General features: G+C 41.2%; 1 protein-coding gene across 1 annotated transcript in view; it reads left to right on the top strand.

Moving 5' to 3' along the window:
- The window catches only part of smyd3 (SET and MYND domain containing 3), a 193234-nt gene that overhangs the window by 145452 nt on the left and 21508 nt on the right, over positions 1-26274 (top strand). The window contains exons 9-10 of the mRNA XM_036962694.1: positions 7034-7121; positions 7708-7891. Coding sequence (XP_036818589.1) covers positions 7034-7121; positions 7708-7891 — 272 coding nt within the window. The remainder of the gene's footprint in view (positions 1-7033; positions 7122-7707; positions 7892-26274) is intronic.

Genomic DNA, 26274 nt, shown 5'->3' with positions numbered 1-26274 from the left:
CAAAGCTGGGACCGAGAGACTGAAAAACAGCTTCTATCTCAAGGCCATCAGACTGTTAAACAGCCATCACTAACATTGAGTGGCTGCTGCCAACATACTGACTCTAATCTCTAGCCACTTTAATAATTAAAAATTGGATGTAATAAATGTATCACTAGTGACTTTAAACAATGCCACTTTATATAATGTTTACATACCCTACATTACTCATCTCATATGTATATACTGTACTCTATACCATCTACTGCATCTTGCCTATGCCGTTTGGCCATCGCTCATCCATATATTTATATGTAATATTCTTATTCATTCCTTTACACTTGTGTGTAAAAGGTAGTTGTTGTGTTATATATTACTGCATGGTCGGAACTAGAAGCACAAGCATTTCGCTACACTCACATTAACATCTGCTAACCATGTGTATGTGACCAATACAATTTGATTTGATTTGATCTCACACACACACACACACACACACACACACACACACACACACACACGCTCCCACCATCCGTGAAAGGCTGTAATTAAGAAGTATAATTTCATGCTCCAAGGCCATCTCCAGGCCACGGAGACTAGGCTGGGATGTGCAATGGAGTCGAGGTATTAAAACGATGGAAGTGAGGAGATGGAGAGAGCGAAAGAGGACAGGAAGAAGGCAGGGGGGAGAAGATTGAACAGTGTTTTCTATAATGAGCCCCGTTGAATCATACACAGGACCACCCATCTCATCATCTATCTCAGTGTAGCGATTGAAGTGGAGCAGCTGTAGCAGGGCTTGAACCAGCAACACCATGCATTGCAGCCAGTCCTCTTGGTAGAAGCTGGTGTGAGGGATCAGAAGAACACGCATCTCCAGGGTATTCGTTGATGGATAGTGATTTGATTTGCTCAAGTTGTTTCTCTCGCTCATTTCTTCTCTACCCCCCCCCCCCCTTCTCACTTGATCTCTCTCTCTTGTTCTTTCTATCTCTCACCCTCTCCCCATTTTTCTATCAGGAAAAAGCTTTTCAATCTACTGGAAAGTTGGCTTTTGAGATTGACTCGTATTGTCTTCCTCAGTCTTTGTAGTGTGTGTGTGTGCGAGCGTGAGTGTGTGTGTAGTGATGTGATGCCTAAGGCTTGCAGGCAGATCTCTTTGTGAGCTATTGTTCACCTGCACAGAGAAACACTAACAGTAGCCAACAGTGCTGTCACACACAGATTTATTGTAGGAGGCACAGAAAAAACAACGCCTCACTATAATACGTCTACACACACACACACACACACACACACACCTTAAAAGCCTTGATTTGCATAATGTTTGGCTTCAGAAGCTGCCACTTGGCAGACACTGCAATTAACAACATTCAAGACACAAGGCATGATGGGATTTCTTCTGAGTCAACACCAATGTAATCTGTCCCCAAAGCCTGTCACACACATACATACACACACACTGACCAAAGCAGTAGAGAAACATACGTGTTGTCTCGGATCACATTCTCATGTCGCCAATCCCACTGACAGGCTGCAAACCACACACACACACACACGCGCGCGCACACACACACACACAAACGCACGTACAGCAGGACACACACACTGCAGACATCATTATCAGCAACTTCCATTGTTCTTCCCTGAGAGAATGACAATCACCGGCATCCTCTTTCACTCTTTCTCCCTCTCTTTCACAACCTCTCTCGTCCCGTCTCCCTCACTTTCTCTCGCCTCTCTCCATCCCATCTCCAGGCCTCCGAGCATACAAACCACTGATGCACGCCTTTGGAACACCTGCATTTTTTTAAAAGTCTAATAAATCAATGTAATATACACCGTCACAATAAATCAGAATAGGAGTTGGCCTACTGTATGTTATCTGGCTATTCTCCATAGTTCATTTAGCAGACAAGATATGCTTATAAGTCCCGTGCCATTATTTAACATTATAGATTTTTATAGTAAGAAGAATATAATTGAACTTAGCTGAATAGAATGGACAGGATATTTTTCCCATTATGGAGGAGAGGGCCCATATGAAATGGCTAGGATGAGTGTAAAAGTGAGCAGCCTTTTGAAACAACATCTACAGCAGCCATGTTTTCCACTGTTTCAACCTGCTGTTCAACTAATAAGTGTTTGATGTGATTTTTGTTGTATTTGCATTCATGTCAGAGTGGTTAGAGGGACAATAGAGCCCAGAGTACCAGGCCATTAGGACCAGATGGTAGTTAGCAAGTTGGGTACTACCAAAGTCCAGAGTACTTAAAAGGAGATTTCCTGGGACACTACACTTATACTGCGGTCACGACTGCCTGTGTGGCAGTAATATGGTCACCGCAACAGCCCTAGGTTTAACACCGGTCTCTGTGATATATATCACATTGGGGTTAAGGTTCACTAAACACTGGCAATTGTAACGGACTCAAAACTAGTCAGAGGATCAACGCACATATGAGTTGTTGTTGTTTCTGTCTGTCAAACTAGACAAAGGAACAAGATCATTCTGGCAGCTCCCTCTCTTTCCGCATTCGTCTATGACACTTTCAGAAGACACACACAGCACTGGGTGATGAATATTGCAAAGCTGACACGCATCGATGTCAGTTCAAAAACAGGGAAGCAGGCCTGGGGATTTTAGCTGTCGCCTCTGTTATCTTCTCTGTGTGTGTGTGTATGTCTGTTAACTGTTCAGTGTATGCTAGCAGGTACCCAGCACTACCTTCTCTCTGTGTGTGTGTATGTCTGTTAACTGTTCAGTGTATGCTAGCAGGTACCCAGCACTACCTTCTCTGTCTTGTGTGTTTGCAGCCAGGCTCTAGTTTGGTAACATTTTTACAATACATCATTACTTCAGTAAAATGAGTCCCATGCAGGGCTGTTGCGACCATATTACCGCGACCCTGGCAGTCATGAGTCAGGACCGCAGTAAAATTCTACATGACCATTGAGTCAAGCTGATCCTGTCTCATGCACTCCTGACATGTGTTAGTAGTACAAAACTCGCTACCGGTTATCAGGTGTCAGGGCTCTATTGATGCCTCTATGAATGCAAAAGAAATCATCAAAACGGTTTGCGTTTTTAAAACTCACCTCACTATGATGGAGCAATTGGAAGAAAGAAGAAGCAGTTTGAAAACTGAGTGGAAAACGTGTCATTGTGTATGCTGTTTCAGAGCCTTAACACAGCGAAATGGGCAGCGCTTTCTAAGTTGATGAATAATTCAAAACAGCCATATGCATATTAGGGCTTATGCATAAACATAGGCCTATATATGAACCCAAAACCGAAAGAAAACCTGAATTAAATTAATGAATGTGCTGTTATACAATGCCTACCGCATATTACACACAGCTGAAAGACACAAAAAAATATACAGATTTAATGTCTTGGGTACATAATTGCTCTAGCCTAAATTAAACAAATTCAGATTTAGCCTACAAGTATGGTGAATTTGTATTTGATTGTCATAATTCATAGGCCGACATACTGTATTTACAGTGCCTTGCGAAAGTATTCGGCCCCCTTGAACTTTGCGACCTTTTGCCACATTTCAGGTTTCAAACATAAAGATATAAAACTGTATTTTTTTGTGAAGAATCAACAACAAGTGGAACACAATCATGAAGTGGAACGACATTTATTGGATATTTCAAACTTTTTTAACAAATCAAAAACTGAAAAATTGGGAGTGCAAAATTATTATTATTACATTCAGTGCAGCAAACTCTCTCCAGAAGTTCAGTGAGGATCTCTGAATGATCCAATGTTGACCTAAATGACTAATGAGGATAAATACAATCCACCTGTGTGTAATCAAGTCTCCGTATAAATGCACCTGCACTGTGATAGTCTCAGAGGTCCGTCAAAAGCGCAGAGAGCATCATGAAGAACAAGGAACACACCAGGCAGGTCCGAGATACTGTTGTGAAGAGGTTTAAAGCCTACGTAAGTAGGAAATGAACCAGAGGGGCAGTGGCCTCCGTTCGCTATAGGAGTGCATACAGATAACATGCTTCTGTTCCTGCCCATTTGACAATGGACCTATCTAAATCTAAACCAATGTTACATATTAGTAAAGAAAATGTCATTTGCCTATAGTCCGATGGGTGAAAATATGATCACTTGATGAGAGAACAGGGTGTGTAGCCCGACGCAAGGAACCTAGTTCCAGATTTTTTTGTTGTGCCTTTGTCAAATCATCAATAGCCTATAGTGGCATCATGCAGCCCATGTATGTTTTGATTTCTAAGGCATTCTAAGGTGTGTGTTGTTCACAACTGAAGTTGCCAAATGACTTTAAATCTAGTATAGGACCTGTTTCAAATGGTCACTTTTACACTCAACATAGCCATACAGTAGGCCAACTCATATTCTGTTCTTCTGAAATACATTTTCTTCATATCATAATATTTCTTTAGACCTGCCTAAAATAAATCCTGGATATTATGAAACTTAAATTTAAAAAAAATGTATATATGTTATGGAATTGACGACGGTGAGGCAGGCTCCTGGAAATCTGTACTGAACTCGTTGCAGTAGATGCAGAGCAACAGTCTCTCACATTTCCTTTTATCAAAAAGCCCATCAGCGGCTTGTATGCGTGGAGACCTGGAGATGCTGAACATGATTAATTAAACATTTCATGACCGCCAGTGCCCCATTCCCAAATACCAAAACCTTCTCAATATTTGGTCCAACTGAGACTGTAGTGTTAGTCTGCCTCAGCCATCATCCCCATAACGTAGGGAGTCACCCCCATACCATGGAAAGAGCTCTAAAACCCAGATGATCATTTAATATGAAGCAGCTCCACGGTGCCCGGTTCTGACTGTGGCTGTCAGTGTCTGTTATTGTCCTCTTTACACTAGCAGGCCTAGAGCAGCTTTAAACACACCACACACACAGATTGCTTGGGTTCGCCGTGACCACAGATAGTCAGTCAGTATTGTGGTTCTGGTTCTTTGACACCTTGCTGACAGCCTCGGGTTTGAGGAAGAAGTAGAGAGTGGGAAGGATAGAGGGAGAGAGAGACAGACAGGGAAGATGAAGAGAAATAGGCGAAGATGCGTTCTGCCTGCAGTGTATGGTGGTGATGACAAGCTGCCGTGAGCTCTCAGCCAAACATGGGCTCCAAGTTAACATACAGCCAGTGTTTTCCATTAGTCCACAATTGTTTGCAGAATTGTTTAGCATTTTCCATTTTCATGTTGTCCTTCAAGACCCATTTGACCACATAAAACAAAACAAAATAAATGTTACTAAGTCTGTCAACCTTGAGTGCCACAGGGGACTGCTATCTGGACATTCTTAAATAGTAGTAAATAGTTTATAGTAATAGATTATATATAGTCAAAAGTTCTGAAGAAGCACGCTGAGTGTTTAGTGTTTTGATCATGTTTATGTTTATAAGACATTTATAAGCAGCTAGCCTTTCGTCAACGTCTCCAATTTAAGCCCACTAGAAAGTGTGTGTGCCCTCAGGCCTGGAGGGAAGAAAAAGTCATTCCGCTACCCAAGAATAGTAAAGCCCCCTTTACTGGCTCAAATAGAAAAACAATCAGCCTGGTAACAACCATTAGTAAACTTCTGGAAAAATTGTGTTTGACCAGATACAATGCTATTTTACAGTAAACAAATGATCAACAGACTTTCAGCATGCTTATAGGGAAGGACATTCAACAAGCACAGCACTTACACAAATGACTAATGATTGGCTGAGAGAAATTGATGATAGAATGAGTGTTTTGTTAGACTTCAGTGCGGCTTTTGACATTTTCGATCATAGTCTGCTGTTGGAAAAACGTATGTGTTATGGCTTTATACCCCCTGATATATTGTAGATAAAGAGTAAAGATAACAGAACACAGAGGGTGTTATTTAATGGAAGCCTTTCCAACAAAGTCCAGGTAGAATCAGGAATTCCCCAGGGTAGCTGTTTAGGACCCTTACTTTTTTCAATCTTTATTAACAAATTGCCACTGGTTTTGTGTAAAGCCAGTGTGTCTATGTATGCGGATGACTCAACACTATACACGTCAGCTACTACAGCAACTGACATGACTGCAACACTTAACAAAGAGCTGCAGGTAGTTTCGGTATGGTGGCAAGGAATAAGTTAGTCCTAAATATTTCTAAAACTAAAAGCATTGTATTTGGGACAAATCATTCACTAAACCCTAAACCTCAACTACATCTCGTAATGAATAATGTGGACATTGAGCAAGTTGAGGTGACTGTCATGGTCAAAACATGTTGATGGGGAGAACTGCTCTGCCATCTAAACAACACTATCAACAAGGCAGGTCCTACAGGCCTAGTTTTGTCGCACCTTGACTACTGTTCAGTAGTGTGGTCAGGTGCCACAAAGAGGGACTTTGCAGGAAAATTGCAGTTGGTTCAGAACAGGGCATGGCACTTAAAAGTACACGGAGAGCTAACATTAATGATATGCGTTTCAATCTCTCATGGCTCAAAGTGGAAGAGAGATTGTCATCACTGCTTATTTTTGTAAGAAGTGTTGACAAGCTGAATGTAACGAGCTGTCTGTGTAAACTAATAACCCACAGCATTGTACACCCATGCATACCCCACAAGAAATGCCACCAGCGGTCTCTTCACAATCCCCAAGTCCAGAATAGGAGGTGCACAGTACTACATAGAGCCATGACTACATGGAACTCTATTCCACATCAGGTAACTGATGCAAGAAGTAGAATCAGATGGAAAAAACAGGTCAAAATACACCTTATGGAACAGCGGGGACTGTGAAGAGACACACAAGTACAGACACATATACATTGTAATATCGTTGTATGGTGGTATTATACATCGTGTATTGTGGGGATGTAGTGGTGTAATAATGTTTTATATTTTGTTTTATATGTAATGTAAGTGTTTTAATGTGTTTGGACCCCAGGAAGACTAGCTGCTGCCCTGGGGATCCCTAATAAATACAAATACAAACACTAATTGTCTCATGATGCTAATAGCATGTACTGTAACTATATGGTCCCTGACCCTCTCTCCTCCTCTCTCCATGGCCAGGACCCTATGATGCTGTGTGGGGAGGAGGAGGCCTGGACCCCCCTGAGAGAAGCCATCCCCAGGTTGGAGAACCTACAGACACATGGTGGTATCCTTTACACAGGAATCACCCATGACCAATATGTCACAACGTTAAAATGTATGATTAAACAAATATGCGCTCGCACACACACACACACCACATCTCATCTGTCCATTTTATGCTCTCTATTTTAGTCCAGTCATAATTATCTCTGTCACTCTAGTGCTCTTTCTCCCTCTCCTCCCGCTCTCTCTTTCTCCCTCTCCTCCCGCTCTCTCTTTCTCCCTCTCCTCCCGCTCTCTCTTTCTCCCTCTCCTCCCGCTCTCTCATCCTTCCTCTCCTCCCTCTCTCTCTTTCTCTCTCTCCTACCGCTCTCTCTTTCTCCCTCTCCTCCCGCTCTCTTTCTCCCTCTCTTCCCGCTCTCTCTTTCTCCCTCTCCTCCCGCTCTCTCTTTCTCCCTCTCCTCCCGCTCTCTCTTTCTCCCTCTCCTCCCGCTCTCTCTTTCTCCCTCTCCTCCCGCTCTCTCTTTCTCCCTCTCCTCCCGCTCTCTCTTTCTCCCTCTCCTCCCGCTCTCTCTTTCTCCCTTTCCTCCCGCTCTCTCTTTCTCCCTCTCCTCCCTCTCCTCCTGGTGTACCCTTAACTCCGTCTCCAGACTGGGAAGAGCTCTTACAAGAGTGTAGTTCTCTGCTGGCTCCAATGGGTGGCGCTGTCCCCGCAGTCCCTGATGGTAATGTGTACCGTCTCAGGGTGACTGACTTAGCCCTGGACGCCTGCATCAACCTGGCCCAATGGGACAGAGCACTGGCTTATGGCACCATCACCCTGGAGCCTTACAGGTGGGTGTGTGAATGTCAGAAATGACATGTTGTGTAAAGTCAATAAAGGTGGTAAGTCTGTGTGTTGTAGCCAATGTCATCGAGTGACCCATGATACACTCTGCTCCGTATTGCATGGTTACACTGTTTCAGTCTCTACCAGACATTAAACACACAGAGGAATTCATACAATGAAAGCATATCCAAACGCACTTCAGCCCAGCTTGAACAAAAAGGGGAATCAATCAATCGACTGACGCACTTGATCATCCAAAAAAAGCTGTCCTTAGCCCAGGACACTTCCACATGTGACTATCCCTAAAGGGAGCGCTCTGTGTCTGCATTGATCTTTGTGTTTTCACGGGACCAAACAGACAGGCTTGCGTTTCGGCTTCAGATGCCTTGCCTTCATCAGAGCCTGATTTCGGATTGCTCAGAGATCACACACTTTTATGTATCTTTCTTTGTGTCATTTGTAAGCATACTGACTGTACGGATGCTCTCGGGAAAACGTGTAAAAAAAAAGAAAAAGCCAGACGGTGCTTTTGTTAGTTGGCAACTGGTGTGGCAAGTCTGGAACAATACGCAGGGCTGGTTTGTTTCTGTGTTGGTGGGAGTCACAAAAGACGCAGCTGCCTTTTGGCAGCTTGGCATATTTTGACCAAATCTCTAACATATCACATCAGATGCTACAACCAAGATCATGCTATATCCAATGACACTCGGTTGAAGTATTCTCTCTCTATCTTTCTAAAAATGAAGGGGGGAAATAAAATGAAAAGGGGGAACAGGATTGAGACAACACAGGATCATTTTGATCTGGATTAAATTATTTGAAAAAACTGGGCCCAGGGCATTAGCATATATATATATATATATATAAAATACATTCTAGTAGACGTAGCTAGCCCACAAAATATCTGATCATTTTTACACAGAGGACGTAACAGACTAAAGATTGTTTGAGTTCCTAATCTTGTTTCCATGTCCAGAGGGAAATAGATGAAGTGTAAGTTGTAGTGCAAAGTATATTTATTAAACAGGGTTTGGGGTCGAGGGTTAGAAGGTTTGGGTTAGAGTTGGGGATAGGGTTAGGGTTCAGGGTTATTCTCAAGTCTTGTTGAAGAGGGCCTTGTTGAAGATGGGCGCATGACCCTGGGCACAATGATCTGGAACAAACACAGACATTACATTGGGGTGAGTAATAAGCTCACAAGTGAAGCATGTCAGTTAACAGTCGGTGGTAAGGGTTTGCGTTAGGGCTGAGGACCCAGGGGCGTTTCATTGCTCAACCTGTGACTTAGCCTGATCATAATGATCAGACCATATGACACACAGTATTAAGGGTCTTTCTATAAACTAGGGTACCCGTGAGGATCTCCTACACTGGACAACTTGTTACAGCTGTTGATAAGTCATTGATAATAATATTTTTTTTTTTGAATGTTATTACATTCTTAAGATATAAGGCGGGAACATAGCTATCGTCAATACAATTCTCGAGTTTAAAACCTATGTTTAAAACCCTTTATCGTGGTTGGTGTCTTGACTGATTTGTCCAAAATTGTGTGACATAAAACATACCTTTTCCGTCCTTGCATTTATGGCTGCGTTCGTTATATCATATATTAAGCATTAATCAGTTCAATTAGAGATTGAACTTCAACCCTGTAAGAATTCTGGATCTAGCTGTCGGACAGTTTTTTGTATAGAGATCTTAGAACTGCAGTGTAACTGTGTAACATTTAGTGTCTCCTAATATTATGGGTTGAAAACAGTTTTCATGGTCACACAAATCCCAAATAATAAATGCGATTGAAACATCAAATGCTTCTAACCCGAAAGAGTCACCTTACCTTGATACTTCAAACCTAAATCGATAGTGTCATTAACGTGGCTCTTCAATATTTATGCATAATACAGCTGTTTAACTACGCCGGGATACATCATCATCATCATCATCTGATCCAGGAAGGAATTTTCTGAATGTCAGCCAAGTGACAAACAGCTGTTGTGATGGCGCATGCAATGCAACAACAGCCAAAGTGCTGGGGGACAAATGTGTTTGCGAGGAATGTCCAGAATATTTTGTGTCTCATTTGTTACCAGTGAAGACCGTTGTACCTGGATCCACGTTGGATCTAATATCCCTAGCGAATTGGTGTTGATCGTCTGTTGTTGTCTGCTTGATTTACAGCAGGGCCTCGTTAGATTTAGCAGAGAAAGTTTTACAGTAAGGAGTTCCTTGTTTTCATATGTTGACAAATACATTTTGTATCCCATGATTACTGGAGAAAATGGGCAAAACATTTCATGTGATTAAGCTGAATGTTGATCTGTTCTGTGGTAGCTCCACATCCTCCTGGGATCTTTGCTATGTCAACACCTTGGGAGTAATAACCTTGGCACCCACTGGTAATGTCACCATGGCATCCCCTGAACGTGTCACTGATTCCTACCCAGCATCCCAAATGGCACCATATTCCCTATATAGTGTACTTATTTTGACCAGAGCCCTATCAAAGTACCCTTTTGAAATAGATTCTTAACATATTTTAGTAACTTGTGGAGTGTATCTCTTGTCTAGACAACCCTACACAAACTCCAAACAGCTAAACAATCTGCGACTCTACCCATATCACACATAGTAGTGAGGTCAGATTTTTTTTTTTTTAAGGCCCACGTTTGTGTATTTAGAAACTTCTACATACAATAAGTATTTAAATGTTGGAAATGACGCATGCATCTAAGCTAGTCTTGTGAGGTACAGTATTGATTGGTTCTGAAAACATACAATGAAACGAAATAGACTTACCACACAGTGTAGCTCAGATGAAAGAAATGGATGGAACCAGAAATGCTAATGAACATTTCTGGGGGCGAAAGATGGAAGACGATTTCAGTTTTCTGATAATATATTGACTTTTCTTTCAATTTCATGAATTTGCTAAAACTATTAGGAACAGCAGAATATGTATGTTCTATCCTTCTGTAGCATTCCTGTTAGTAGAGACCTTGAAGAGTAGGAATATGTAAATATATTGTTAAAAAGGAAGGCAGTTGCTGTCAGTAAAACATATGTTGGACTAAAAATAAGGTCATTTGAATTGTTGACAAAACACTATGTTATGCAACATAAATGGGTTAAACCACATTTCATGCCCCATTTTATGCCCCAGTGTTTGCGGCTACAACTGAATATACTCCAACATTCAAATCTCTTGAATATTGTCTTTGTCCCATCATCTTTAGTGTAAACTGTCTTTTGTGCCTTAGCTACAATGCTAATGTTGTTTAAGATAATGTGTTCCAGAATTCTATAGTGTCCTGAAACTTTAGTTCATTTCAATTACATTCTAACTGAACAAAGTTATGTTCTCCACCAGAGCTGTGTAGCTGTGAGGCTTGGTCCTACTGTTTTGGCTGCAGCAGGAGCATTGGCAATGCTAAGTGGCTAACGGGTGGACTAGATGTGAGGCGTTAACTATGCTTAACACTAAACAAGCTCATGTTATGCTAATTTAAACCGTCTCTATTTGATTTCCACACTCCTGCTTATTCTGATGACTACTTTCCCCACACACCCCTACCAGTCTCAGAGTTTTGGAGAATAATTTGCCTTTTCAAGTCATTCCCTATTATTTGGGGTAATTGTCTCTGCTATTAAATCTATGTTTTTCAAGCTCATCGGCTTTGATTACGGGAGAAAATGGGCAAACCATTTCATGTGATTAAGCTGAATGAATAATTTTCGAGCAGTGTGTTTTCTGTGCCGTACATGTAGCCTCTTCTGTGCTGCTAACGTCATTGTTACTGCTCAAGGCTGTGAATGGAACATTGCCTCCACTTCCTAATGTTTATTCATAAATTGAGCCTTAGATAACGTGGCCGCTGCCAGACAATGTTACCTAATGCTCAACGCATAATAAACTGTAGTGGTACTCTAGTAGCTAATGTATTGTGCAACTGTGCTTCTTAATCACTTACTGATGTGGAGGGTTTCCGCTTAAACTCACTTCAACTCTGTCATGGCTACATTCCCTGCAAGAATGTAGCCATGAGGACATCCCCGGAACATCACGAAATGGTCGCCTAAGTCGTCAGGATGTTGTATCATGGTCGCATGGAGGTTTTTGTCTGGTTCCCCGGTTTGTCCCAGGGATGTCCCCATGGATGTTTTATAGGACATTCAGTAGAACGCTTTTTCATTGGTCCTCTGAATGTTTGTTCCAGGATATCCCCAAGGACGGTTATCAGACACTCTTAGAACGTTCTGTCATGGTCAAGGGCCCATTAATGCACGTGGTTTGGTCCATTCTCCACGAGGAGGGAAAAAAATACGCCTGATCTGACAGTTGCTCCGGCATGTATCCTAAGAATTCACGAGAGATAACCACTATGCCCCCCTCAAAAACGAAATCGGGTTTCCAGAAAAAGAAATAAAGGAAACAGAGACAGATACAGACATATTCTGGAAAAAAATGACGAGGATTTGAAGGATTTGAAATGTAAGTCGGTGCAGACGGCCTGCTGAATTGAGTAGCCTAGCTAGCCAATATAGCTAGCTTGCTAGCTACCTACCATGGACTCACTTGGCTCGGTCAGAGCAGTAATTATTAACATGATGATGACGAGCTACCACTACCAGCTATGGCTAACAAATTAGCTATTATTTAGATATTACAACTGTATTCCCCAATATTTGCGTGATATTTGTTAGCTAGCTAGACTAAAATTAAAACCTAACATGTAGCCTACCTATCCATACTGTAGATGATACTACTACTACTACTACTACTACTACTACTAATACTACTACTGCTGCTGTAGACAAAGATCCCAACGTGTGTCTACTACATGAAGTTGAAACAGCGGACCTTGGAGGTGAGGCAGTTGTTTTGTAGCAGCAGCAACATAACTAGACCATTTTTTATTGAAAAATTAGGCACATGATGACTTAGACACTCTTAAATGCGTATTCTATTTGTTATGTATACTATTCAAAAAGTATTTTATTTCAGTAGTACATTTTTAGAATCGTAACCTTTTGAAGGAGCGAACATTAAACCTAAAATTCCCTTTGTTTACTCACTTCCTAGTGCCCAGAGCGCCCCATGTTGGCAGAATCTCAGCAGAAAGCTGTCAGACAGACTCTGATGCAGTGGAGAGCAGGGAAGAGGAAGAGGAGTTAACTTCTTATGGCTGCAGGGGCCGTATTGAGTAGCTTGGATGAAAGGTGCCCAGAGTAAACGGCCTGCTCCTCAGTCTCAGTTGCTAATATATGCATATTATTATTAGTATTGGATAGAAAACACACTGAATGATGTCTGTGAGTGACAGAAGTCATATGGCAGGCAAAAACCAGAGAAGAAATCCAAACAGGAAGTGAGAAATCTGAGGTTTCAACCCAGGCCGTATTGAATTCACAGTGGGATATGAATGAAGTTGCACTATCCTAGGGCTTCCACTAGATGTCAACCATCTTTAGAAACTTGAATGATGCTTCTACTGTGTTGTGGGACTGAATAACAGCTGAATGAGTCAGCTTACTGGCAGAGAGACATTTCCTGATCACGTGCATTCCACATGATATCGACCTGTGTTCCATTGCTCCTCTAGACACAAAGGAATTCTCCGGTTGGAACTTTATTGAAGATTTATGATAACAACACCCTAATGATTGATTCTATACTTATTTTTAAATGATTCTTCGACCTGTAATATAACTTTTTGAAATTTTTGTCCGAAGTAATGCTCAACCTGCACGAGCGTTTGGATATGTGTACATAACGCGCTAACAAAAATAGCTACTTGGACATAAATAATGGACATTATTGAAAAAATCAAGCATTTATTGTGGAACTGGGATTCCCGGGAGTGCATTTTGATGAAGATCATCAAAGGTAAGGGAATATCTATAATGTGATTTCTGGTTTCTGTTGACTCCAACATGGCGGCTAATTTTATTATTGTTCTTAGCGCCGTCTCAGATTATTGCATGGTTTGCTTTTTCCGTAAAGTTTTTTTGAAATCTGACACAGCGGTTGCATTAAGGAGAGATATATTTATAATTCCATGTGTATAACTTGTATTATCATCTACATTTATGATGAGTATTTCTGTTGAATCGATGTGGCTATGCAAAATCACTGGATGTTTTTGGTACTAGTGAACATATGTAAACTCAGATTTTTTTATATAAATATGAACTTTATCAAACAAAACACACATGTATTGTGTAACATAAAGTCCTATGAGTGTCATCTGATGAAGCTCATCAAAGGTTAGGGATTCATTTTATCTCTATTTGTGCTTTTTGTGACTCCTCTCTTTGGCTGGGTGGTGACCTAACATAATTGTTTGTGGTGCTTTCGCTGTAAAGCCTATTTGAAATTAACAGCAAGATTACCTTTAAAACGGTATAAGATACATGTATGTTTGAGGAATTTTAATTATGAGATTTCTGTTGTTTTGAATTTGGCGCCCTACACTTTCACTGGCAGTTGTCATATCATCCCGTTAACGGGATTGCAGCCCTAAGAAGTTTTAAAGAGTAGCAACAGTACCATTGAAGGAGTGACAGAAGAGACTGAACAAGCAAGTAATAAGGGAAAGGAAGAGTATGGACAGATTCGAAGTGAGGAAGATGAGGTTTTAGATGATCCAGCACTGTGGCCAGAGAAAGTACAAGACCATGAAAGAGAAGCTATTGTTCGCAGACTAGCCAACAGGTGTGTTGAGGAGACAGAACTGTATAAAATCATGCCCCCAGACTCAGAAGGCAGCCATTCCCCAGCTATTTGCAGGACAATGCAATCTCACAGATGACGCAATCTCTATTGCACTCCGCACTTCCCTTTCCCAACTGAACAAAAGGAACAACTACGTGAGAATGCTATTCATTGACTATAGCTCAGCGTTCAGCACCATGGTACCCTCAAAGCTCATCACTAAGCTAAGGATCCTGGGACTAAACACCTCCCTCTGCAACTGGATCCTGGACTTCCTGACGGCCCACCCCAGATCCTGGAGCCCCCCCGCCCTCTCCTGTGCTCCCTGTTCACCCAAGACTGCATGGCCAGGCATGACTACAACACCATCATTAAGTTTGCAGACGACACAACAGTGGTAGAACTGATCACCAACAATGACGAGACAGCCTATAGGGAGGAAGTCAGAGACCTGGCCGGGTGGTGCCAGAATAACAACCTATCCCTCCCCAGTCGTAGACTGTTCTCTCTGATACCGCATGGTAAGCAGTACTGGAGTGCCAAGTCTAGGACAAAAAGGCTTCTCAACAGTTTTTATCCCCAAGCCATAAGACTCCTGAACAGGTCATCAAATGGCTACCCGGACTATTTGTATTGTGTGCCAACAAAACAACAGTAAAAAGACAGTGAAAAATAACAGTAGCGAGGCTATATACAGGCACCTGTTAGTCAGGCTGATTGAGGTAGTATGTACATGTAGATATCTGTAAGTAAGCATTTCACTGTAAGGTCAGCGCACGTGACATAGACACTTTGATTTGATTTGACAGTAAGTCAGCAAACGGAAGAGAAAAGGTGCAGAGAGACTGGCTTATTTATAGCAAGAGTATCAAGGCATTATATTGCATTCCATGTGTTCTTTTTTTCTCATGTGCAAAGTTCACCATCATCCAGTTCTCTGAATAGTAAGGATGGCTGTAAGATATCATCAGGAAAATGGCGGAGAATGTATGACAAACTACCAGAGCATGAGGATGGTGTGTCTCACAAGAAGTGTTTCTGGAAATGGACATATCTGCAGCAAACCGTAACAACAGCTACAGGTATAGACAGTCAGCTGCAGAAACAAATCCAGCCAGAAATGTATAAAAAAAGAGACTTCTAGAAAGTATTTTGGATGTGAGTATTTAGCATCTACGAATCTGCCATTCCGGGGGAAATCACTCAGTCTTGATGATGCGCATAATGGACATTACCTAGGCTTACTGGAACTGTTGTCAAATTATGACCCGCTATTACGTGAGCACTTACAGAAAGTCTGGGACAAAAAGAATGGAGCACGACTGACTCATTACCTCAGCCCTGAGAGACAAAACGACTTCATAGGAATATGTGGTCAAAGGGTTTTTGAAAACAGTACTTTATGAAAGAGAAGATGCAATCTATTACTCAATACTTTATGAAAGAGAAGATGCAATCTATTACTCAATACTTTATGAAAGAGAAGATGCAATCTATTACTCAATACTTAATGAAAGAGAAGATGCAATCTATTACTCAATACTTTATGAAAGAGAAGATGCAATCTATTACTCAATACTTAATGAAAGAGAAGATGCAATCTATTACTCAATACTTTATGAAAGAGAAGATGCAATCTATTACTCAATACTTTATGAAAGAGAAGATGCAATCTATTACTCAATACTTAATGAAAGAGAAGATGCAATCTATTACTCAATACTTTATGAAAGAGAAGATGCAATCTATTACTCAATACTTAATGAAAGAGAAGATGCAATCTATTACTCAATACTTTATGAAAGAGAAGATGCAATCTATTACTCAATACTTTATGACAGAGAAGATGCAATCTATTACTCAATACTTTATGACAGAGAAGATGCAATCTATTACTCAATACTTTATGAAAGAGAAGATGCAATCTATTACTCAATACTTTATGAAAGAGAAGATGCAATCTATTACTCAATACTTTATGAAAGAGAAGATGCAATCTATTACTCAATACTTTATGACAGAGAAGATGCAATCTATTACTCAATACTTTATGAAAGAGAAGATGCAATCTATTACTCAATACTTTATGAAAGAGAAGATGCAATCTATTACTCAATACTTTATGAAAGAGAAGATGCAATCTATTACTCAATACTTTATGACAGAGAAGATGCAATCTATTACTCAATACTTTATGACAGAGAAGATGCAATCTATTACTCAATACTTTATGACAGAGAAGATGCAATCTATTACTCAATACTTTATGAAAGAGAAGATGCAATCTATTACTCAATACTTTATGAAAGAGAAGATGCAATCTATTACTCAATACTTTATGAAAGAGAAGATGCAATCTATTACTCAATACTTTATGACAGAGAAGATGCAATCTATTACTCAATACTTTATGAAAGAGAAGATGCAATCTATTACTCAATACTTTATGAAAGAGAAGATGCAATCTATTACTCAATACTTTATGAAAGAGAAGATGCAATCTATTACTCAATACTTTATGACAGAGAAGATGCAATCTATTACTCAATACTTTATGACAGAGAAGATGCAATCTATTACTCAATACTTTATGACAGAGAAGATGCAATCTATTACTCGGTTATTTGTGATGTACCTCCAGACATTTCTCATGCTGAGCTAAATGTATTATTGGTGGGATATGTACACAGAGATAAAGTTCAGGGAGCAGGTGAATGGGGAATAATTGAACGTTTTCTTGAATTTAAAGACTTTGCTGGAACGACAGGCAGTGACATTTCTGAAATGATTTTGAGTGCATTGGAAAGGCATGTCATTGACATAGCAGACTGACATGGTCAAGGCTATGATACTGGTGCAAATATGTCAGGGAAAGTTAAGGGAGTTCAAGCACACATACTGGAAAAATAATCCACTGGCCACATACTCACCTTGTACCTCCCATACTCTTAATCTTGTGGGTGTACATGCAGCTCAGTCCTGCCCAGAAGTATCCACCTTTTTTGGCTGTGTGAATCGTCTTTACAATCTGTTCAGTGCCAGCCCAGAGCGATGGGCCATTCTCAAGTAAAAGACTGGCTGCTGTCTTAACCGCCTTTCAGTCACACGATGGAGTGCAGGTAGTGCTGCGGTCCGACCAGTAGCAACTCATTTACCGTCGATCATCAAGGCCCTAGATGTGCTTCTTGCTACCTGAAGCATGACAAACGAAGCCAAATCTGAGGCAAAAGGTCTGAAAAGCTACTTCATGTCTTTCAAGGCAACATGATGCTGCCACCCGCGTGCTTCACGGTTGGGATGGTGTTCTTCGGCTTGCAAGCCTCCCCATTTTTCCTCCAAACATAACGATGGTCATTATGGCCACACAGTTCTATTTTTGTTTCATTAGACCAGAGGACATTTCTCCAAAAAGTATGATCTTTGTCCTCATGTGCAGTTGCAAACCATAGTCTGGCTTTTTTATGGCGGTTTTGGAGCAGTGGCTTCTTCCTGCTTAGCAGCCTTTCAGGTTATATAGAACTTGTTTTACTGTGGATATAGATACTTTTGTACCTGTTTCCTCCAGCATCTTCACAAGTTCCTTTGCTGTTGTTCTGGGGTTGACTTGCACTTTTCGCACCAAAGTACATTCATCTCTAGGAGACGGAACAAATCTCCTTCCTGAGCGGTATGACGGCTGCGTGGTCCCATGGTGTTTATACTTGCGTACTATTGTTTGTACAGATGAACGTGGTACCTTCAGGCATTTGAAACAGACTTGTGGAGGTGATTTATTTTGAGTGTCCCATGATGTCAAGCAAAGAGGCACTGATTTTGAAGGTAGGCCTTGAAATACATCCACAGGTACACCTCCAATTGATTGAAAGTATATCAATTAGCCTATCAGAAGCTTCTAAAGCCATGACCTAATTTTCTGGAATTCCAAGCTGTTTAAAGGCACAGTCAACTTAGTGTATGTAAACTTCTGACCCACTGGAATTGTGATACAGTGAATTATAAGTTAAATAATCTGTCTGTAAACAATTGTTGGAAAAATTACTTGTGTCATGCACAAAGTAGATGTCCTAACCGACTTGCTAAAACTATAGTTTGTTAACAATACATTTGTGGAGTGGTTAAAAAACAAGTTTTATTGACTCCAACCTAGTGTATGTAAACTTCCAACTTCAACTGTAATTTTTACACTATTTTAGCTGAACAGTGTCACACCTACAGAACTGTACCTCACCTTAAAACCCACATTCCATTTCTATTACTTGAATCCTACAGAAGAACCATATACAGTGACGTCCATAATTATTGACACCCTTGATGAAGATTAGCAAAAATTACTGTATTAAATAAATAGTTCAAATCTAATCAAATCAAATTTATTTATATAGCCCTTCGTACATCAGCTGATATCTCAAAGTGCTACACAGAAACCCAGCCTAAAACCCCAAACAGCTAGCAATGCAGGTGTAGAAGCACGGTGGCTAGGAAAAACTCCCTAGAAATGTCAAAACCTAGGAATTAACCTAGAGAGGAACCAGGCTATGAGGGGTGGCCAGTCCTCTTCTGGCTGTGCCGGGTGGAGATTATAACAGAACATGGCCAAGATGTTCAAATGTTCATAAATGACCAGCATGGTCCAATAATAATAAGGCAGAACAGTTGAAACTGGAGCAGCAGCACGGCCAGGTGGACTGGGGACAGCAAGGAGTCATCATGCCAGGTAGTCCTGAGGTATGGTCCTAGGGCTCAGGTCCTCCGAGAGAGAGAAAGAAAGAGAGAAAGAGAGAATTAGAGAGAGCACACTTAAATTCACACAGGACACCGAATAGGACAGGAGAAGTACTCCAGATATAACAAACTGACCCTAGCCCCCCGACACATAAACTTCTGCAGCATAAATACTGGAGGCTGAGACAGGAGGGGTTAGGAGACACTGTGGCCCCATCCAAGGTCACCCCCGGGCAGGGCCAAACAGGAAGGATATAACCCCACCCACTTTGCCAAAGCACAGCCTCCACACCACTAGAGGGATATCTTCAACTACCAACAATATCAAACACTGGGTCTTGTATGCTCCAAAAAAATTGGGAAATTATATTATTTTATACTAACTGATACAATTGCTCTGAGAAACGTATTTAGTTAAAATATTTTTTTATTTCTAAAAAGTAGGAGTCAAAATGATTGACATCTCTGTTTTCAATAACTTTCAATACCTCACCTTGTGAGGTAACAGCACCGAGCCTCTTTCTAAAATGTTTTATGAGTTTGAGAACACATTGTTAGTGATCTTAGACCATTCTTCCATACAGAATCCTTCACGATCCTTGGAAGCAAGTGGGAAAAAAATAGCCCCATAACATCAAAGATCCACCAGCATATTTTACATTAGGTATGGACTTATTTTCTACTCATGTATTCTCATTTCGACGCCAAACCCACAACTGGTGTGCGTGGCCAAAAAACTATATTTTCATGTCATCTGACCAAAGCACCATCGAAAGCATCCTGACCGGTTGCATCACCGCCTGGTGTGGCAACTGCTCGGCATCTGATCGTAAGGCGCTACAGAGGGTAGTGCAAACGGCCCAGTACATCACTGGTTCCAAGCTTCCTGCCATCCAGGACCTATATAATAGGCAGTGTCAGGAAAGCCCATAAAATTGTCAGAGACTCCAGTCACCCAAGTTATAGACTGTTTTCTCTGCTACCGCACTGCAAGTGGTGCCAGAGCGCCAAGTCTACTTGTACACTGCTGCTACTCGCTGTTTGTTACCCACTATGCATAGTCACTTCGCCCCCACCTACATGTACAACTAGCCTGTACTCCCGCACACTGACTTGGTACCGGTGCCCCCTTTTTGTAGTCTCGTTATTCTTATTATGTTACTTTTATTATGACTTTTTATTTTAGTCTACTTGGTAAATATTTTATTTTTCTTGAACTGCACTGTTGGTTAAGGGATTGTAAGTAAGCGTCTCACAGTAAAGTCTACACTTGTTGTGTTCGGCGCATGTGGCAAATAAAGTTTGATTTGATTTGAAGTGCCAATGCCGTTTTACATTAAGTGTTGTTGGATGACGTGAAAATAGAGCTCTATGGCCACGCACACCATTTGTTTTTACATTTGAGTCAAATACCAGACGATGTTATCCAGAATGACCTATAGTAGTGTCGTGTCTTTGGCTATGCCGGATTAAGTGATATGACATGCTATTCTATAAAATATTTCTCCGCAATTAATATCACCTGATTGAGCTAATCCTGTAAATGTAATTAACTAGAGAGTCGGGCACCACAAAATAATATTTATAGAGCTGTTATCTTCCGAATAAAGTCTTAAAGACCTAGTAATATTTTACATCAATAGCAGTCAATATCAATCGTCATCTTACTTCAGTCTCATCTGAAAGTTGTAAATTCTTGGTATCTGCAAGAACCCTGGCTAACAATTTGAATCAGCTAAAGTAAGCTACACAGAATTAACCCCATGTCAAAAAAGCCCTTAAAATCAATTACCGTGAATGAACCTTCTGTAAAGAACGAGTATCATTCCAAAAAAGCAGCAGCTACAAAAAGAAAGGTGACAGTAATCAAAAGAAAAGTTTAATTATTGATTTACTAAATACTTAACTAATCACACAGAATTACACATACACAAAATGAATCATAACTTGATTACGATTTACGTCATAAAGGAAAACGTCCCTAGCGGGCGGAACAGATATGACCGCTTGTTACACAAAAGAAAAGGGTCTGGGTTTGAGTGAAAGAGCGGGAAGACTGAGGAACAAAGGGAAGAAGCTGTGCTATCGTAAATACAGTATCTTATGCATTCTAAATTACCGCCCACTTGGAAAAGGAAAATGCAATAAATATTTACTCTGAGCTACGCTTCGGTAGGTTGGTGGTAGATGGAAGGCCGTGTTGCCCAACCGAGTCCTTTGAAGAATGTCTCTGGTGGTCAATTGGATACGTTGTAGTAACGGCATTGTGTGGTAGAAGGTATACTCTGTCTGTTCCTTCCTAACCTACGTTTGCAGCTGCGGTTGCTAACTCAACGGCTAAGAGGTATCACTTCTGTAGTGAATAAGAGTTAAAAGTTCATACCATTCGCAACCAAAGCTCACCCTGATTTTGGCTTCGTTCTGTAGTTATTATCTGAACCATTCTGACATAGGACCGTCGTCCTACACCCCCGGAGCAGGAAGTTCTCTTGTCGTCAAGGTTTTTTATAGGAAAGGAGAGGAGGGCGTGTTTGAAAAGTTTTATAGCCCATGTCCCTTCACAGGGCGGGCCACTGATTGAGCAGCCCTATCTTATGAAAGCCCACATCTCTCACAAATAATTTCATATTCCAACATTTAAATTGAACAACAATTCCATGTGAATCCGATAACTCTGATGTGTAGACTTTCCACTGTAGAGTTTGTCATCTTATCACTGATGAGAATGTCTCAGATGACAACCGAACTGACATCATATTCATTAAGTATCACCACATATGTTCAATTGTTCGGATTACCAGAATATAGTTAATTTCCCCCCACCTACTGATGTTCCCAGAATCTCTATGTTAACCAAGGGTTTTGCAAATGTAACCTCAGTATGGTAGAGTGAGGATGAGGTATTTATGACTGTCATAAACCTACCCCCCAGGCCAATGTCATGACAGTAGAATGGGATACATTTTTGTACTTTTTTTCATACTGGTTCCCCTTGGGAATTGAACCCGCAACCCTGGCATTGTAAGCACCATGCTCAACAAACTGAGCCACATGGGATCCCAGCGGTAGGTTTGGCGTCAACAGTTTGGCGGACTAGAACTCCATATCTACAGTAAGACAGGTATCATCAACTAGATTCAGCCGCGGGACGATTTATTTTTTGAGCGGATGGTCCGGGGACCGGAACATATTACGAATAATTTGTTGACAGCAAATTGACCGCAAGAAGCCCAAACAGATATAATGTTTGACTGACACACAATCATTTCAAACCTTGCTTACATTTGCATTTACACTTATATGCACCCAAGGGTTTACCAAAAACAGGGCACACTTTTTTGCTATTCGTACAATTACAACGTTGAACGTCCCAGCCCTATGAAATGTCCCCTTGTGGTCATTGAATGTCCCGTGCGTCAAAATTAACGCCAGGCTAACGTCATGTTTTATGGTTCCCAGAACGTTCACAGAATGTCCGTGAGATAACATTTCCCCGAAACCCTTAAAAGGACCTAATGGGAATGTCACCTAAAGTCCTTGTTTGCTGGGTAATGCCTTAAAACGGTTACATAACAGATGGCATAAACGGTTATAATTGTATATCAGTTTCTTTGGCTGATTTTGTAGGCATAGTGCTAGGCAACTACCTGAAGAGGTAAGACTGTATAGCAGAAAGGAGAGTCTCCCAGAATCAGTACTACTATTGTGAATGCTCCTCAGGCTTGGATATGAATGGCCATTTCCAGCCTTCTCTACTGCCTCTGAGGAAGAAACCATGCAAGAAGCCCTCTACTTTCCACACACGCAGACCTGCTATTATGGGTAGTAGTAGTACATACAGTATGTACAGTGGGGCAAAAAAGTATTTAGTCAGCCACCAATTGTGCAAGTTCTCCCACTTAAAAAGACGAGAGAGGCCTATAATTTTCATCATAGGTACACTTCAACTATGACAAGACAAAATGAGATTTTTTTTCTCCAGAAAATCACATTGTAGGATTTTTTATGAAAATGAAAATGAAATGGAAAATTAGTATTTGGTCAATAACAAAAGTTTATCTCAATACTTTGTTATATACCCTTTGTTGGCAATGACAGAGGTCAAACGTTTTCTGTAAGTCTTCACAAGGTTTTCACACACTGTTGCTGGTATTTTGGCCCATTCCTCCATGCAGATCTCCACTAGAGCAGTGATGTTTTGGGCCTGTTGCTGGGCAACACGGACTTTCAACTCCCTCCAAAGATTTTCTATGGAGTTGAGATCTGGAGACTGGCTAGGCCACTCCAGGACCTTGAAATGCTTCTTACGAAGCCACTCCTTCGTTGCCCGGGCGGTGTGTTTGGGATCATTGTCATGCTGAAAGGGATCATTGTCATGCTGGTTCTGGGATTTTTGCTCACCGTTCTTGTGATCATTTTGACCCGACGGGGTGAGATCTTGCGTGGAGCCCCAGATCGAGGGAGATGATCAGTGGTCTTGTATGTCTTCCATTTCCTAATAATTGCTCCCACAGTTGATTTCCTCAAACCAAGCTGCTTACCTATTGCAGATTCAGTCTTCCCAGCCTGGTGCAGGACTACAATTTTGTTTCTGGTGTCCTTTGACAGCTCTTTGGTCTTGGCCATAGTGGAGTTTGGAGTGTGACTGTTTGAGGTTGTGGACAGGTGTCTTTTATACTGATAACAGTTCAAACAGGTGCCATTAATACAGGTCATGAGTGGGGGACAGAGGAACCTCTTAAGGTCTGTGAGAGCCAGAAATCTTGCTTGTTTGTAGGTGACCAAATACTTATTTTCCTCCAGAATTTGCAAATAAATTCATTAAAAATCCTACAATGTGATTTTCTGGATTTTTTTCTTCTCATTTTGTCTGTCATAGTTGCAGTGTACCGATGATGAAAATCACAGGCCGCTCTCATCTTTTTAAGTGGGAGAACTTGCACAATTGGTGGCTGACTAAATACTTTTTTGCCCCACTGTACATATTTCCTGTATGTGGCAGTGGAGCTGTTTCCTGTACGAGAGCGTTCCATTATGCTTGTGATGTTTGTTATTTATGATGGATGTGGTTAACAGTCTTTCTGCCTCAGGCTACAACTACACATAATCCTCTGTGTGTGTGTGTGTGTGTGTGTGTGTGTGCGTGCGTGCGTGCGGTGACCGTGACCTGTGTTGACTGCTCCACCCACTCTCAGCCAATAATGATTTAACTCTGCATAATATAACCAATCAACACGATCAGAGACAGAAGATATTGGTAGTTTGATTTGACTGTGTGTGTGTGCCTGCGTGTGTTTTTGACTGTGAGACTAATTGATCCAGTGTGAAGGGCAGGACTCTGGTGGCTTGCCCCAGACTGGATAAGGGCTCTATCACGGACACACACACACACACACACACAGTGTATGCAAACATCTCCACAGGAGAGAAACACAGCAACACAGAAAATCACTTCATCAATAACTAACCGCAGGGGAGGGTGGGGAGAGAGAGAGGAGGAGGAAAGAGGGGAAGATAAATGGGAGATGGATTGAGATCCAAAGAAAAGAGGGGGTTGTGAGTGGTACAGCGGAAAGAGAGAAAAAGAGCCAGAGAACGATTGAAAGAGAGAATGAGCGAGAGCTGAAGTGAGAGAATTTTTAAAAAAGAAAGAGAATATCCTGCACCTTTCTTTGTCCCTCTCCTCTGGGATTGACTTTTCAGATGACAGGAGATGAAAAGACTGAGGGAATGTTCTCCCTCTTTTTCAAAGAGGTTTCATCTCTCTTTCTTTCTTTCTTTCTTTGTAAAATTCAAATTTCTGTCAGTAGGAAAGGCTGTTTTCCCTGTAGGCCAGAGAATAATACACACTAGGCACAGAGCTTATTGACTCCACACTCCTGCAGATGTCAATTCACAAACACACACTAATGGCAAATGGTTAAGCTTCACTGATTCCTAATATCCTGAAAAGGAGAGAAAAGGAGAATAATACATCTCCATCTCTCTCTGTCTGTCTGTGTCGGTCTCTCTGCTTCTCTCTCTTTCTCTCTCACTCTCTCCTTCTCTCTCTCTCTTTCTCGCTCACTCTCTCCCATGCCTCTAAGCTATTCTCTGACTGAAAACGGAGGAATGTGTCTGTGTGTATGAGATTCTAGAGGAGCAGACGTATTTCTGTCACTCTCTCTTGTATTCCAGCTGTTCTCTAGACCGGGACCTGCTCTCCTGAACATTATCTTAGTGATGGAGCATCGCCCAGGCATCTCCTATACCTGTGTATGGAGTAAGATAGAGAGAAGAGGGGAAGGAAGGAAATAAATAAAACAGAGATAATCTGCACCCCATAGAAAAAGAAGAGTCCAGACTTCTCTGTAGTGGTTTTACAGTTAGGCAAATGTATACTGCCTTGGCAAGGAAATGGAATTTAGCATTTTTAAAACTGTTCATTTATAAAATGTTTCACTCTTTCTCTTTTTCACACCCCTCTTCCTTTCTCACACCCTTTGGCTATCGGCACCAGATTAACAACACGGAGGCGTTTGTTTACGTTTCATTTCCTCATGGAACAACGAGACCGGAGGAGAGCGCCGAGAGAAAGAAAAAAAAAGTCAACGAAATGATTTTAATTGCTTTACCGCTCAATGTGCTTTACGCAAACAATAAAATAATTTGAGGCTGTTGTTTTTCAGGTCCGTGGTAGCATCATTCACTCCGTGATTAAATCAACATCGCAGCGTTTTATTATTCATGAGCTTATTGCACTTACAGAGCGCTTACACTTTGAACCTCCTTTTTAATGCCACGATTAAAATGTAACTGCAGGATCCAGAATGATTAGGGTAATTGTGAGGCGTGTGAATGAAGAAGAAGATGTGGAAAGTCATGTTTGGAGTTGTAGATGAACAGACCAGTAAGAGCTGCTAGTTTTACAGGTCGTTTTACATCTGCTTACCGTTATCTTATTTGTTTACT

Source organism: Oncorhynchus mykiss, chromosome 25 (assembly GCF_013265735.2).
Source record: "Oncorhynchus mykiss isolate Arlee chromosome 25, USDA_OmykA_1.1, whole genome shotgun sequence".
Classification (NCBI taxonomy): Eukaryota; Metazoa; Chordata; class Actinopteri; order Salmoniformes; family Salmonidae; genus Oncorhynchus; species Oncorhynchus mykiss.
This window is presented reverse-complemented; position numbering and strand designations above follow the sequence as displayed.